The sequence below is a fragment of the Rhinoderma darwinii genome, chromosome 4, assembly GCF_050947455.1.
Source record: "Rhinoderma darwinii isolate aRhiDar2 chromosome 4, aRhiDar2.hap1, whole genome shotgun sequence".
NCBI lineage: Eukaryota > Metazoa > Chordata > Amphibia > Anura > Rhinodermatidae > Rhinoderma > Rhinoderma darwinii.
The window spans coordinates 323,508,917-323,525,832 of NC_134690.1; the positions used below are offsets into that span (position 1 = coordinate 323,508,917).

Below are 16,916 nucleotides of genomic sequence, written 5' to 3' on the forward strand. Positions count from 1 at the left end.
CAGCAGGTGGAGGGAGCGCTGCGCTGGCTCCCTTCCCCTGCTTGTTAAAAGCACCCTGGCTCGGCGACACCTTCGATGGCGCCGCTAGTAGTAGTAGCAGCAGCTGCTGCGGCTGCTACTACTGTAGCGACGCCACTATAGCAGAGCAGGGAGGTATCTCCCCGCTCTGCTATGTGCTAGCCGCACTTTAGCTCCTTGAAGGAGCGGAATCCCCGTGTTTTCGGGGATTCCGCTCCTGGACAGAGCGCTTGATGTCTCTGTCCATATCTGGGCAGTGACATCAGGGGAAACTCCTGAAGCGGAATCCCCGAACACATGGGGATTCCCCTTCAGGAGCTGCCGCTGATGTCACTGTCCGGATCTGCCCGGCCCGGCACGGATGCATAACTTTATGCAAACCGGCCGGGCAAAATGGCCGATTTTACCGGCCGACACTCGGGCTCGGGAACGACCCGGTCGTGTGAATCCCGCCTTATGCACAGGCCGGATTATTGGGTGCAGGAATCGCACTTCTAAAGGGTGTCCGTGGGGTTGTACAAAACATCTGCACTCCAGCATTGCCTAATCTTTGACTTCTTCACTAGCCCCATATGTAGCACAGACCCCAAAATGTCATAGTTTCCGCTGCATTTACAGGGTCTACCAGTGGGGTTTTAGGTGAAGAACTGCTGCACATATAAATTAGTCTGGGCCGTCATTTTGCATTATTTCCAAGAGTCATAACTTTTTTCCATTGACGAGCTGTGTGAGTGCTTGATTTTCATGGGACGAGCTGTAGTTTTTATTAGTATCATTTTGGGGTACATGCGATAATTTGATCAGTTTTTATTCAATTTTTTGTGAGGTGAGGAGACCAAAAAACAGAAATTCTCTCACTGTTTTTTTTACAATTTTTTAACGGCGTTCTCTGTGCAGTATAAACAACATGTTTGCTTTATTCTGCGGTTCGATACCATTATGGCAATACCAAATTTATATAGTTTTTATATGTTTTACTACGGTTACAAAATAAAAACACTTTTTTCTAAATAAAATGTTTTAGTGTCACCATGTCCTGAGAGCCATAACTTTTTTATTTTTTTGGCGATGGAGCTTTGTGAGGGCTTGTTTTTTGCGTGACACACTGTAGTTTTTATTGGTACCATGTTTGGGTACGCGCGACTTTTTGATCACTTTTTATTCCATTTTTTTGGAAACAACGTGACCAAAAAAGGAAATTCTGCCATTGTTTTTTATTGTATTTTTTTTACAGTGTTCACCGTGTGGGATAAATAATATGATATTTTTTTTAGGTCAGGCCGATACGAACGCGGCGATACCTATTATGTCTAGTTTTTGTTTTTTTACATTTTTTTCTAATTATAAAGGACTTGATCAGGGAAACAGGGCGATTATTGTTTTTATTACGTAATACTTTTATTTATTTATTTATTTATCTAAAACCTTTTTTTTTTCACTTTTTATTTTACACTTACTAGGAGACTGGAAGATCTTATCTTCTGATCCCCTGTACAATACACTGCACTACTTCTGTATGTACTTGTGTAGTGCAGTGTATTGTAACTGTCACTTTACAACTGACAGTTGAGCCTATTACATCCTGCCTTTGGCAGGACCTGGCAACCAGGAAGCCGTTGCTAGGTTTCCTGGTTGCCATTGCAACCATCAGAACCCCGCGCTTTTTTTCTGGGGGGGCAATGGGGTGCAGAGGGAGCCCCCTCCCTCTGTATTAATCACTTAAATGCCGCTGTCACTATTGACAGCGATCGGAGAGAACAGTGAACGCTGTTGTTGCAGTGGGATGTCGGCTGTATATTACAGCCGACACCCGATGAAGATGGATCGCGCACAGCTCCTGTGCCCGCTTCATCCTCAGGGCGTTACTATACGTCCATTTTCGAGAAGGGGTTAATAAAAATTGTGGTTTTTTTTACATAGCTTTCTCTGATCTCCTCACGGATCTCACAGAAATGAGGAGATCAGAGAAAGTGAGAGGAGCTCTCTCCTGTAGACGACGTCACAGACGGCTGTGATTGGTCAGTCTCTGAAGGCTGACCAATCACAGCAATCTGCTAATTGGTCCCCAGGCCGGTAATAGAGACGGTTAGCTGTCAATGACAGCTGCCGTCGCTGTGTTATCACTATGCGATTTCACATAGTGACAGTTTATTCCTTCTCCGCAATAGTACGGCGCAGGTCCACTTCAATAAGCGGCGTGTGCCGTACTATTGCGGAGCAGGTACGCAACGGGTTAAAGGGGTTGTCTAGTTTTTATTTATTTTTCACTTACTTGTACAATAGGAAATCATACAGTTTTGTAATATGCATGTATTAGAAACTCAGCATACATACCTTTCTTATAATGCATGAGGTCCCCGTCACAGTAGAATGGTATAAACCACAGATCAGTCCTGTGTAATGTATCCACAGGCTAACTGAATAGGACCAAACATGCGTCAGTCATGTGACCACACACACACACACACACACACACACACACACACACACACACACACACACACACACACACACACACACACACACACACACACACTGTTGTGGCAAAATAGAGGACGCATCCATAGGCTAAATTAATAGGACGAATAGTGGAATAATGATAAACTACTACTTTACTGTGCCTGCATTTACGGTCTCTGGAAAATTTATAAAATAACTGCCTGTCTCTATGTGATGTTGTTAATAACGTTAAATAAAATAAAAAAAACACAGAGGTAACCGTGAGAAGAATGTAAGCATACCTCCCAACCATCCCCGATTCAGCTGTCCTGGGCGGCCAGTGGTATGTCCCGCTGTCAACTGTATCTGCGTCGTCAAGGGAAAGTCGGGGACGCTACCATACAAATTAAATGGTAAGCCGATCCCGCCAAAATGGCTGGGTTCGGCCGGAATAAATTTCTGCAGCAATTCCATTGTGTGTGGACAAACCCTTACAGTTCTCCTCTCTTTTGTATGCACTCCTGGCTTTGGCTTAAAAAACTGCACCAAAACAGAATGCGTAAATCCAGCCTTATAGGGATGTTGGACATAGTATATGTTTGGTATAGTTTACACAAGACAATAAATGTAAATAATTAATAAATAAATGTATTTAGTTAAAGGAAAAAAAAAAGTTCATTCAATGATGGCTTTTTATTGTTCCATCAGTAGTGTACATAGAAATATACTAAATGATTGTGTCTTTATGATTATGTTAATGCAATTGATCATCGGGCTGTCAAGAAAAGAAACTGTCTTGAAAACAACCAATTTAGTATTAAGTAATGTCCATTTTTGAATTAATTTCAGTATTAAGATGTTCATGTTTATTGCACAGAGAAATTGAACCAAGTGGTCTGGTCATATTCTTCTCCTGGATGTAGAAGGGTGTTTGGGAATTGTGGCTGTAAATAAAAACACATGAAGAATTTACAGTGTACTGTTTGTGACAAAGACCGCAACACATACGGTTAGGCTCTGCTCACAGAGTTTTTTTGCCACAGAAACCGCCGCAAGACACAGCCGAAATCGCCTCCCATTGTTTTCAATGGGAGGCGGGGGCATCCTTTTCCAGGGAGCTGAAAAAATGCTCGCGGGAAAAAGAAGCCACATGCCCTTTCTTTGGGCGTTTCGGTCTCTGAGCTCCCATTGACATAAATGGGAGGAAGCTAAAGCATTTTTGCCAGCGGTGCTAAATGGCCGCGGCCGAAAAACACAACAAAAAGGGTGTAGGCAGGTCAAAATCTGCCTCAAAATTCCTAGAGGAATTGAAGGCAGATTTTTCTGATTTTTCTGCCTGCAAAAAAACTCTGTGTGAACAGGGCCTTACTATTATTTAATCTGTGAATCACCACCTAGGAACATCAATCATAAGAACAATCCAGATGTCAGTAGATCTAAATAAAAGGGGTTGAACAACCTTAAAGAGGCTCTGTCACCAGATTTTGCAACCCCTATCTGCTATTGCAGCAGATCGGCGCTGCAATGTAGATTACAGTAATGTTTTTCTTTTTAAAAAACAAGCATTTTTGGCCAAGTTATGACCATTTTTGTATTTATGCAAATGAGGCTTGCAAAAGTACAACTGGGCGTGTTGAAAAGTAAAAGTACAACTGGGCGTGTATTATGTCCACTTCTCTTCAGAACGCCCAGCTTCTGGCAAATCACGCTGTGACGTCACTTCCCCAGGTCCTGCATCGTGTCAGACGAGCGAGGACACATCGGCACCAGAGGCTACAGATGATTCTGCAGCAGCATCGGCGTTTGCAGGTAAGTCGATGTAGCTACTTACCTGCAAACGCCGATGCTGCTGCAGAATCAACTGTAGCCTCTGGTGCCGATGTGTCCTCGATCGTCTGACACGATGCAGGACCTGGGGAAGTGACGTCACAGCGTGATCTGCCAGAAGCTGGGCGTTCTGAAGAGAAGTGGATGATACTTCTCGTCAGAACGCCCAGCTAGTAAAAGAAGTAAAAACGCCCCGATGTACGCACATAATACACGCCCAGTTGTACTTTTACTTTTCAACACGCCCAGTTGTACTTTTGCAAGCCTCATTTGCATAAATACAAAAATGGTCATAACTTGGCCAAAAATGCTCGTTTTTAAAAAATAAAAACGTTACTGTAATCTACATTGCAGCGCCTATCTGCTGCAATAGCAGATAGGGGTTGCAAAATCTGGTGACAGAGCCTCTTTAAAGGCTATGTAAACTTTTTTTTTTACTAAAACAATGTATTACAGTGTTTCATTAAAACTTTAAATTGTTCTTCATTTGTTTTTTTTTTCATTTTTTGAGCTATAGCACCTATGTATCCTGGATACATAGAAGCTGTATCTTGCACTGAAACCCAAATCTGTTAGGTCAACGGGACTGACGGCTTCGATGACAGCGGGTCTTGCGTGTCTCTGACACGCAAGATCCAGCTGTTATCGATCATGTGACGGATTCAGGTTTCAGCACAAGATACAGCTTGTATGTATCCAAGACACATAGAAAATGTATCTCAAAAAGTAATAATTTTTTTAATAAAAATCAATTACAAAGTTGCATTTAACAGTATAATAAAGTTTAAAAAAAATTCACTAAAACAAAGTCTTCTAAGGTTGACATTACATAGATAACGATTGGTCATTGTGTAATGAAAAGTTATGAGTTTTTCTAAGGGCTCACACAGGATGGATACTCTGGCTAAACGTACACAGCGTATCCACCGTGGATGTCGCAGGGAATTCCGGCCGAAACAACGCACCAAATTGTAGTGCAGTTTTTCAGGTAGAATGTCTGGTGTGGAAAACAGCAGGTTACCAAAAGGAAAGTTTATACTAGTCATGTCAACGTGTCCTTCTGATGTCCTGCAGCCCGGCCTCCTGGTATGACAATCATCCCATGTGACCGCTGCAGCAGTCACATGGGATAAAACGTCATCCCAGGAGGCCGGCCTGGACGGAGAAGTATAGAGAACGGGTATAAGTATAAGCTTGCGTCTTTTTTTTTTAAATATGTAAACATTGTTGTTGTTGAGGAATTAAAACTCAAAAGGACATGAAGTATATTAGAAAATTCCAGAACTTTTCAGTATACAATGATTACACGAGACAACCTATTAAACAATAAAAACTTGTCCCAGAAACAAAAGGCCCATCACTATACGTATATAATAATATATATATATATATATATATATATATATATATCTCACATACACACACATACATACATACAGTGGGGAGAATATATTCAACTATTTACGCCAGTTTTCTGGCATTAAAAAGTAGCACTTTTTAATGTATGTCATATTTGCGTTAAAATTTGTGACTTTCTACTTCTAACCACTTTTCAAAAGTGGCGAGAAAATGGCAGGGTTTAACCAGAGGGGGAAAGACCTCCGATAGGCCATCAGATTTACCAAAACTTATGCCAGCAACTGGCGTGAGTTATAGCATAGATCTACTCCTGCTAAAACCCAGCGTAGATTTGGACTTCTGTCACACAGACAGCTAAAGATGTGCCAAATTTATTAAGTACACCTCTTAATAAAATCGCTTCTTCCTATATTCACGCTGCAAAAATAAATTCTATAAATTATATTTTCCCTAAACTGCACAGTAAAAAAAAAATCATTTCTCTTGCATAAAACAAGGCCTCACATAGCCACGTCAATGAAAAAATAAAGTTATAAAGTTATGGCTGCTGAGAGGCAGAGAGACAAAAATGAAAAAATGTAGCTAGTCATTAAGGCGTTTTCAGGCCTGGTCATTAAGGGGTTAATACTGTGGTTTGAAATGCCAGTCTTCATATATATTCTGGTGTGTGTGTATATAGCAATGGGGGGGGGGGTTTATAAAAACTAGAGCAAATGAAGAAAGTGGATCATTTGCCCATAGCATCAAAACGGATGCCAGCTTTCCTGGTTGTTTTCTATGGCCAAGTGCTCTATTTTTCCTTTAGACTTTGTAGACACACTGATAGATAAACACATACACTATCAAATATACACTACATTACAAAAGTACATTTAGTGCTCGGTTACAAGCGCTGTATTTTTTTAAAATTAATATAGCCCCTTTAAGGGCTTATCAGGATGTGGACATTCAGACTGTGATTAAGTTCTTCCAAATTAAAGGAGTTTTCCCACCATTACCTATCTACAGAGCGGGGATCCCAAGTCCCCCTTTCCTCCTCACTTACACAGATTGCATTGACGCGCAGCTGTTTCCATAATTCTCAAAGAGTTTGTACAAAGCGGCAGTGCGAATTCTCAACTGCTGCTCCAGACACGGTTCTCACCGCGTTCATGGCTTAATGATCGGTGGGGTTCCCAGTGATCAAACATTTATCACCTATCCTGCGGATGGGTGAAAAATGTTTATGGTGGGAAAACCATAGCTAGCCATTTCCTAATAGATTGCCACATGGAGGTAATCCAACCTATTGGGGATTTCTAACTATCTGGTAATTATGACAATAATGTTAAGGTGTTTTAATTCTATATTCTTAAGTGCATATTAGGTCCCATTCAGATCGGGTTTACTTACATAGATTTGACGTATACACCGGTAAAAGCTCCCAACGCATACGTTAAAAGTAGGCAGTGACGCCCCGCCTCCCATTACCTGCACGGGGAGTCATGGATGACCGGCACGCAACTGTTGTCCTTGACAGATCCTCTCCCCCTCACTCCCTGGCAGATTACTCAGCTGAGTCACTTCCTGAGGTCCTTACCTAACTCTGCGGAATATGCACGGGACAAAACTCTGTTTGAACTCCTTTGCGCAGGCTCGGGCTCGATGCAGCACACTCTATCCAGACTATACTCCCTACTGATCTCCCCATCTACCCTATCTACACCCACATATCTGCTACATTGGGAAAGGGATTTGGGTATTTCTCTCTCGACTGAACAACAAGATAGGGCTTACACGATGACACACAAATCGTCCATGGCCAGCAGGTATCAAGAAGCGGGATTTAAAATTTTAACGCGCTGGTATAGGGTGCCTTCCAGATTACATGCCATGATTCCGGCGGTCTCCCCGCTGTGCTGGAGATGTGGTGACCAGGTGGGAACGATCCTCCATGTTTTTTGGGAATGTCCGAGGCTGACTGGTTTTTGGTCAGAAGTGTGGCGCATTACTTCTAAATTCACGAACTTCCCGCTCCCATGCACACCGGCCTTCTTCTTGCTCCATCTGTGCGAGGTTCCACTATCCTCATATCGTCGCTCTGTGGTCCGCCATCTGGTGAACGCTGCCAGGGCCTGCATACCAGCGCTGTGGAGACAATCTGTTGCGCCGTCGCTCAGCATGTGGTTTAATAAGATACAGGAGATCATGAGGATGGAGGATCTCACGGCATCCATGAGAGGTACTCACGCCAAGTTCATGAAGACCTGGTATCACTGGGTCAGGTTCCAGTCATCACTGGAGTTCAGGAACATCGTAGCCTCCTGATTTGTACCCTTTGCAGGGCATATATCACCAGAATTAGTCCTTTACCGCCCCTCCCCGGTCTTTCCTTCTTTCTCTTCTCTTTGTTCTTTCCCCCTCTTAAGTTATGTTTCACTGTGGGCCTCGTGCATGTCTGCAGGTTCGGGATGCAAGGGCCTAGACCCAATTGATGTTGTTATTTCTCTGATTGCACATGCATCATACAAGATGACCTCATTTTCCGGCCTGCATGCCGAAGTGCTATATGCTTGCAGATTCTTTATGCTTCATCGTGTTATGTTTGAAAAACTGATAAATAAAAGAATTTATAAAAAAAAGTAGGCAGTGACATATGCCCGAAGAGTGGCAACTATCACCATAGACTATAACGGTATATGAGAGTTCATGACGTCCAGATACCATTATATAGTCTATGGGTGACGAGTGACACGATTAGGCATCCGTCACCCATAGACTTTATTCGTATTTGTTTAATGTATGTCATGAAAAGCCCATTACGTATACAATAAAGATATGCCTGTGACTTATGCCATACAGTCGCATACGTCACAATAGGCTCCCTAGTTGTTAAAAAAAATGTATACCGCACAGGATTCCGTGGGATGGAATAAAGTAGTCTGCTATTCCTTACTTTAAAAAAAGTATACTAGCAGGACAGTCTTTTGGCCTCCGTAGTGCTAATGGAGCCCTATGGACATGTAAAGCGTGTACGCTGGGAGCTTTTCCGACATATACACAATACGTCAACTAGTCCTTATTCAATGTGAAATAAACTAACCTTGTTTACAGCATCTGGCCATGCTTGAGTCTCAAGGCAAAATGCAGAATGCTTGGGATACACGGCACCACCTTTTCCCTTAAGAGATCCATCCAAGAAATTAGCAGTGTAGAACTGAACTCCAGGTTTAGTTGTGCGGACAGTGAGCACTCTGCCACTTGGCTTGTGATATACTCTGTGAGAGATAGGGCATGTATAAAATGTAATGTAGAACACTGTTGTCTAATACTTTAAAGGCTATGTACACCTTTTGAAAGGCATTTTTTTTTCTCAATAAAAATGTCAGTCAGTGCGATTGGTGCAACTTTATAACTAGGTTTTATTAAAAATTCTTTCTACTTTTTGAGATACAGCTGCTCTGTATTCTCTATACAAAACAGCTGTATTGTTAGCTAAATCCTGTTCCGTGGGACTGACTAGTTCAGTGAAAGCAGGTCCTGAGTGTTTCCGACACGCAGGAACCACCTGTTATCCATCACATCTAAGATCAGAACTTAAATGTGATAGATTACAGGTGGATCCTGCGTGGACCCGCTGACCCTGAACCCATCAGGTCTGCGGGACTGACGGATTCAGGTCTTAGTGAACGATAGAGCTGCTCTGTAAAGGTTACAGAGCAGCTGTATCGAAAGAGGACAAATAATTTTTAATAAAAACTATTTATAAAGTTCCACCAATCACAGTGATTAGGTCAATCATTATTTTAAATTAAAATACCTTTGTATATAGCCTTTCAGTCTCCAATAGTATCAACTTGATGTTGGAATTACTAAAGAATAATACATTTTCCAAGTTGTCATATTTAAATTTTTCTTGCCTTGAAAAAGACAAATGAAATGTATGAATGATAATCTATTCAAATATTACTTCCCTTTTCCCCTCACCTTATATCCCCACTGGGGCATTGATTGAGGTTTTGATATGCACCCCAAGACAAATTTAATCGTTATTTTGGATATCAAAATGGTACATCCCCTATCATTTCTCTGATCCTCTCCAGTTCACTAGCACTGTGGAATTACTTAATGGTTCATTTCCAACCTCGTTGGAAAGTCCAGAAAAAGTATTGAAAAAATAAATTCACACACGGCATTCATCTGAATTGAACGGTTTCTGCAGACTGTACATGGATTTCTGCAAGCTCCATTTATATAAATGGGACAGTCAGAAATTTTTGCAACAAATCTTTTTAAACAGATTACATTTTGTTTATAAAAATCAAGAGTTTGCCATCTAATTATTTTTTTTTCTTCAATTTTTTCAGTACCACAGGATCCTAAATTTTCTTAACTCCGTAAAAACCAAAGCAGCATGGCAGTCGTGTGCATGGAGGCACAATGAGTTCCTGCGGCTCTGCACTAAGGTATTGTAGGCGCTCTGCGTGCTGTGGTATTGGGCATCCATACGGCACCGTATTACAGAGGTATTCTCTGTTAGAAGCAATGCTACTTATGAAATCAGAGGCATGTGGATATAGAAGGGCCACATACACCCCTATAGGTGTCGTATTACGGCTTAACAAAAACTCCAAGTTTGCACAAAAAAACCAGGAGGAACAGGTAATATCTATATAATGTGTTCTTCAGTTCATTCCTACTTTTCCACCGACCTATGTTTACCTTTAAAGGCTATTTAAAGCTTTGTAAGCAATTTAATGTATTTTTTGTTTTGAAGCAACTTTCAAAATAACTTTTATTTACAAAATGTTTTCGTTTTTAAGATACAGCTTTTATGTATCCTGTACACAATTGATCTGTCTCAGCTGATTCTGTCAGTTCAAGTGAAGGAATAAGCGGAGAGAAATGATACAGCTTCTATGTATACAGAATATATAGAAGCTGTATCTTAAATAATTTTTTTTGTAAATAAGTGATTTTCAAAGTTGCTTAAACACACAAATTACATTAATTTAATAAAGGTTGCTTTTTTAAAAACAAAAAGGTGTACATAGCCTTTAAATATTACCTATCACTTCTTTGGAAACTTCATGAAGTAATAGGATACCAAAATATAAAACCTCTCTTTTTATATGTAGCCAGTGCTGTTAATACATCAATTAATATACTGAATAGGCTGAATGTAGATATGGTCCAAGCTAAGTTAAATAAAATAAATGTACACAAGGCCCCGGGACCAGATGGGTTACACCCTAGAGTTCTTAAAGAGCTTATTTCAGTTATTTCTGTCCCCCTTTTCATAATATTTACGGATTCTCTAGCGACTGGTATAGTGCCAAGGGACTGGCACAGGGCAAATGTGGTGCCTATTTTCAAAAAGGGCTCTAAGTCTTCCACAGGTAATTATCGACCAGTTAGCTTAACATCAATCATGGGAAAAATGTTTGAGAGGCTATTGAGGGACTATATACAGGATTACATGACAAAAATTGTATTATAAGTGACAGCCAGCACGGTTTTACAAAGGACAGAAGTTGGCAGACCAACCTGATTTGTTTTTATGAAGAGGTGAGCAGAAGCCTAGACAGAGGGGCCGCTGTGGATTTAGTGTTTTTGGACTTTGCAAAGGCATTTGACACTGTCCCTCAAAGACGTCTAATGGGTAAATTAAGGACTATAGGTTTAGAAAGCATAGTTTGTAATTGGATTGAGAATTGGCTCAAGGACCGTATCCAAAGAGTTGTGGTCAATGATTCCTACTCTGAATGGTCCCCGGTTATAAGTGGTGTACAATAGGGTTCAGTAATGGGACCACTATTATTCAACTTTTTATTAATGATATAGAGGATGGGATTAATAGCACTATTTATATTTTTGCAGATAACACCAAGCTACGTAGTATTCTTCGGTCTATAGAAGATGTTCGTAAATTGCAAGCTGATTTGGACACACTAAGTGTTTGGGCATCCACTTGGTAATGAGGTTTAATGTAGATAAATGTAAAGTTATGCATCTGGGTACCCACAATATGCATGCATCATATGTCCTATGAGGAGCTATACTGGGAGAGTCACTCGTTGAGAAGGATCTGGGTGTACCTGTAGATCATAAACTAAACAACAGCATGCAATGTCAATCAGCTGCTTCAAAGGCCAGCACGATATTGTCATGTAGTAAAAGAGGCATGGACTCGCGGGACAGGGATATAATAGTACCACTTTACAAAGCATTAGTGCAGCCTCATCTAGAATATGCAGTTCAGTTCTGGGCTCCAGTTTATAGAAAGGATGCCCTGGAGTTAGAAAAAAATACAAAAAAGAGCAACGAAGCTAATAAGGGGCATGGAGAATCTAAGTTATGAGGAAAGATTAAAATAATTAAACCTATTTAGCCTTGAAAAGAGACTACTATATACGGGGGACATGATTAACTTATATAAATATATGAATGGCACATCCAAAAAATATGGTGAAATCCTGTTCCATGTAAAACCCCCTCAAAAAACAAGGGGGCACTTCCTCCGTTTGGAGAAAAAAAGGTTTAATCTGCAGAGGCGACAAGCCTTCTTTACTGTGAGAACTGTGAATCTATGGAATAGTCTACCGCAGGAGCTGGTCACAGCAGGGACAGTAGATGGCTTTAAAAAAGGCTTAGATAATTTCCTAGAACAAAAAAACATCAGCTCCTATGTCAGTGTGTAGAAATTTTTCCCTTCCCTTTTCCCATCCCTTGGTTGAACTTGATGGACATGTGTCTTTTTTCAACCTTACTAACTATGTAAATAACATGTAATTAGGAAGATTAAAAAAACTTCTTCTCTAATTTAGTGCTAAAGGCTCTGACTCTTTAAATGTTTTTTCCAGTAAGAAGAAATTGATGGCCTTTCCTCAGGATAGCACTGTTTCCCCTTAATTCCTGTCACTGCTCACACAGTGAATCGTCAAAACACTTTTAGGTTTACAGTATTACAGCCTTCTCCCTTCTGCGATTCACAGTATGGCAGTCGTGTGCATAGAGGCACATGCTGCGGCCCAGAGAGTTGGACCCCCACCGATCAGATATTGATAGCCTATACGGAGGATAGGGCAGGGGTCTCAAACACGTAAGCCGCATGCGACCCTTGAGACTGTCATCTGTGGCCCGCGGGGCACTATAGCTCCCTAAGGAGAGGAGAGAGAAGGCTGAAGGAGGAATGTGCCGGCGCTCCTTCATGACGACTGCAGTCCATTGGTGGTAGGTGAGCGGTGTCCTGTGTGGCCGGGGGTGTGTCCCACTGTCAACTGTATCTGCGTCCTCAGGACACAGATACAGTTGAACCAAATGCTGAAACCAGGAACCGTCAGCTCCCTGCTTCAGGATTAGTTCAGAGCGGAGGAGCATAGGGAGCTCCTCTGCTCGCCGAGGACTCCCCGGGCACAGCGTTACTTTAAGCGCTGTGCCCGGGGACAGTGACATCAGGGGTTCCCTCTAGGAGCGGAATCCACTGCCTATGCTCTGGCTGGGGATTCCACTCCTAGAGGGAGTCCCAATGGCACTAGCTCCAGGGGGCACTGTGGCACTAGCTCCAGGGGGCACTGTGGCACTAGCTCCAGGGGGCACTGTGGCACTAGCTCCAGGGGGCACTGTGGCACTAGCTCCAGGGGGCACTGTGCCACTAGCTCCAGAGGGCACTGTGGCACTATCTGTGAAGGGGCTGCCAAATCTTGACATTCTTGTGTCTGCCAAACGCTGCCAACTGAGCCGCCAGACTGCATTTAGCGACACTTAAACTGAAAACATATCCGGTAAGCTTAAACTTAGCGGTATTATGGGGGCGTGGCCTAGCAGCAGATGTAAGAGGACGTGTGTGGCTGGAGCTCCTGCTGTATCCATCCTGAAAGTACTGATTATCCCTGATTTACCCGGTAATATTCACCGACCAGGAGGCTGGGAAGCTGGAGGAGTCGATACCGCTTAATACAGCTGCAATGACCCGTTCTAAAAAACAAAAAACGCCGCCGGCAAGTCCGGGTCCGAGAAGACAAGATGGCGCCAAGGAGACTGAATGCAGGAGCAGGCACATGCGGTCTGAAACAGCAGACAGACTGGAGAGATTTGCAAGAACCCCTCGTGCGAGCGGATCTGCAGCAGGCAAGACGCTGGTGGCTAGCAGTGGGAAGGCAGACAGCATGGCCTCGGGCTCCAGATACTCCGTGCTGGGAAAGGACACGGTGAGTGAGGGGGAGGAAGAGCTGGGGAGTCGGCGGCGGGACAGGCGTGTTGAGGAAGATGGAGGCAGAACGCATAGCAGGAGAGACCAGGTGAAGGAGCCTTCCCTCACAGATATACTCGCTGCGGTGAAGCAGAACTCCTCGATCTTATCTATGCTGACTGGGCAGATGGGAAGCCTGAAGGAGGATATTCTGCTGTAAAGAAATGACCTACAGAAAGTGGCAGAAAGAACCACAGTTATTGAGGGGAGAGTGTCTGAAGTGGAAGATGTCCTGCCGGAGCTCAGGCGGGATGTGCAGTCTCAGTCCTTGGCGGTGGTAGCCCTGCAGGCTAAGGCAGATGATTTGGAAAATCGGTTACGCAGAAACAACGTGCGGTTGGTAGGAATGCCGGAAAAAACGGAGGGCAATAACTCGGATGAGTTTTTTGAAAAATGGCTGCTGGAGCAGTTTGGCCGGGAAGAGCTGTCTCCTTTATATGCTGTTGAAAGAGCGCACAGAGTACCTACCAGACCGGGACCACCGGGGAGACCCCCGAGACCGGTCTTAGTGAAGCTGTTGCACTACAAGGACAGAGACAAGATACTGAAGAAGGCAAGGGAACGGCAGGATATCTCCATTAATGGCGCCAAAATATCCTTTTATCCGGATTTCTCTGCGGAGGTCCAGAAGAAGCGGCTGCAATATTGGGACGTAAAGAAGCATCTGAGGAACTTGTCCATACCATACTCCATGATGTATCCGGCTAAATTGCGGGTGGTTGCATTTGGGACTGCTTCATTCTTTGAGAACCCCAGAGAGGCTGCCAGATGGCTGGATGGCAATGAGGCCCGGCTGCGGAGACCGGCTGGAGAAGAAGATGCGTGAAAGCCCGCCTGGGCGGTGAAGTCTGGAGCCATGTTGGCATTAGCGGGACTGTAGCACATTATATGTTCTTATGCAGTTCTTCAGTGTGTGAACACCCTTGTCTGAAACACAGCAGGGTGGTATCCTTTTAACAAGAATGGCCGCACCTGACGGCAATGTTATTGTGGGATTGTTACTGGGTACCTAATGTATCTGTAAATTCTGCTGATTGTGTGGGATTGTTTATTACATACGAATAGCAGTGGGAGCCAGCGCTCACTGGAAGTGGTGAGAAAGTTAAATGGTTCAAAGGGAGATGCCAATGGGGCATGTCAAAAGTTCGCACTATGGTGCGTCTCAGCTGGATAGGAGAGACAGTACATGTCGCTCTGACCCTTTTCGGAGGGGAGGTTTTGTTGGGGGGGGAGGGGAGGAGGGAGGGAACGCACGGCCTAATATCTTAACTGGAGCAGGTTGGAATAGTAACAGATTTCTCAAAGATATGACGCCTGATGGGATCGGTTAAATGTCTATCCTGGAATGTCCGGGGAATACGGGAAGCTAGGAAACGACAGGCAATCTTTAACTGGGTTAAACAGCAAAATGCCCTGATAGTGGGGCTGCAAGAAACGCATCTGACTAGAGAATCTGTGTCCTTACTGCAGAGAGTGTGGATCGCACATGGGTTTCACTCCTTTCATACAACGTATTCTAGGGGGGTGAGTTTGCTGATACACAGGAGTCTTCCCTTTGTTTGTCATTCGTCTTTCTCTGATGAGGAGGGGAGATATGTGGGAGTGCACTGTACTATATATCACTGGGAGTGTATTCTAGTAGTGCTGTATATCCCTCCGTCTTATTCTAGCACTGTACTAAAACGAGTTACGGAGAAACTTTCCAGGTGGCCTGAGGTACCGCTAATTGTGATGGGGGATTTTAATGCAGTAATGTCTGAAGGGTTGGATAGGTTTAATAGGGGAGGGGGAGGGCAAAGGGGTGAGCTGACTGCCTTTGGAAGATTAATGGAAGAATTGGGCTTGCGGGATATTTGGAGAGATAAACATCCAGGGGTGAGGCAGTACTCGTGTGCATCGTCCACATTTCTGTCTCTTTCGCGAATAGACATGGTAGCATGCTCAGCTTCAGCAGTGCCGTACATAGCACAAATTGAATATCTACAGAGGGCGTTGTCAGACCACTCTCCGATGGCGGTGACGCTGGAAGTCGGTGTAAGGCACACCAGGAACCCCGGGAATTGGAAGCTGAATGCGTTTTGGCTAAGATTAATGGATGGTGGGGAAATACGGGACTTGATAAAAGAATACTTCAATTTTAATACTGAGTCAGTGCCGCGAGGGGTGTTATGGGACGCCATGAAAGCATGGTTGAGAGGAGTATTCATTCATCATATTAAACGAATAAAAACTAAATCTAGGCAATTGGGAGAAAGTTTAGAGGATCGGGTGACAGAAACAGAAGGGAGACATGTAGAAGAGGGGTCCGAGGAGACACTTAGACATTGGGTGGAGGCACAGACGTTGTTAAAAAATCACCAACTAACAATGGCGGATAATAAACGATTGTTCCTTAAACAGAAATATTATGAAGAAGGGGAAACGGCGGGGAGACTACTCGCTAGGATGGCAAAGCGGCATGGGAGTAATAATTTTATTCATGGCCTTAGGGGGGAGGGGGGAGGGTGGAGACAGACACGGGACAAATCTTGCAAATATTTCAGCGGTTTTATACTGACCTATACACATCCAAAGTGCATTACGACACACAGCAATTGGACGAGTATCTGGGAAACATTAATTTGCCTACCTTGGGCCGGGAGGACCGTGAAAGCTTAGAGGCACCTATTTCACTGGAGGAGTTGGAACAAGCGATAAGGGATATGGCAAATGAGAAAGCTCCGGGTCCAGATGGGTTACCGGGGGAAATCTATAAGGAATATGGGACGGAATTAGCGCCACAATACCTGAGTACTTTGCAGGATAGCTTTGATAGAGGTACGATAGTGGTTCTCCCGAAAGAGGGGAAAGACAGTCAACTACCGGAGTCCTACAGACCAATATCCTTGCTGACATCGGATGTTAAGATTTTGGCAAAGATATTGGCGCTGCGGCTGAATAGGGTGGTACAGCATGTTGTGCATGAAAACCAAGCGGGGTTCATGCCCTCCAAATCGACGGCTGTCAACCTCAGGCGGCTGTTTTTAAATCTTCAGGCGACACC

At 43.5% G+C, this 16,916-nt stretch overlaps 1 protein-coding gene across 1 annotated transcript in view; it reads right to left on the reverse strand.

The window, feature by feature from the left end:
- Positions 1 to 3,131: 3,131 nt before the first annotated feature.
- GALM (galactose mutarotase) overlaps positions 3,132 to 16,916 on the reverse strand; it is a 79,831-nt gene continuing 66,046 nt past the window's right edge. The window contains exons 7-8 of the mRNA XM_075864430.1: positions 8,726 to 8,900; positions 3,132 to 3,401 (exon numbers count right to left, since the gene is read on the reverse strand). Coding sequence (XP_075720545.1) covers positions 3,324 to 3,401; positions 8,726 to 8,900 — 253 coding nt within the window. The 3' untranslated portion in view covers positions 3,132 to 3,323. The remainder of the gene's footprint in view (positions 3,402 to 8,725; positions 8,901 to 16,916) is intronic.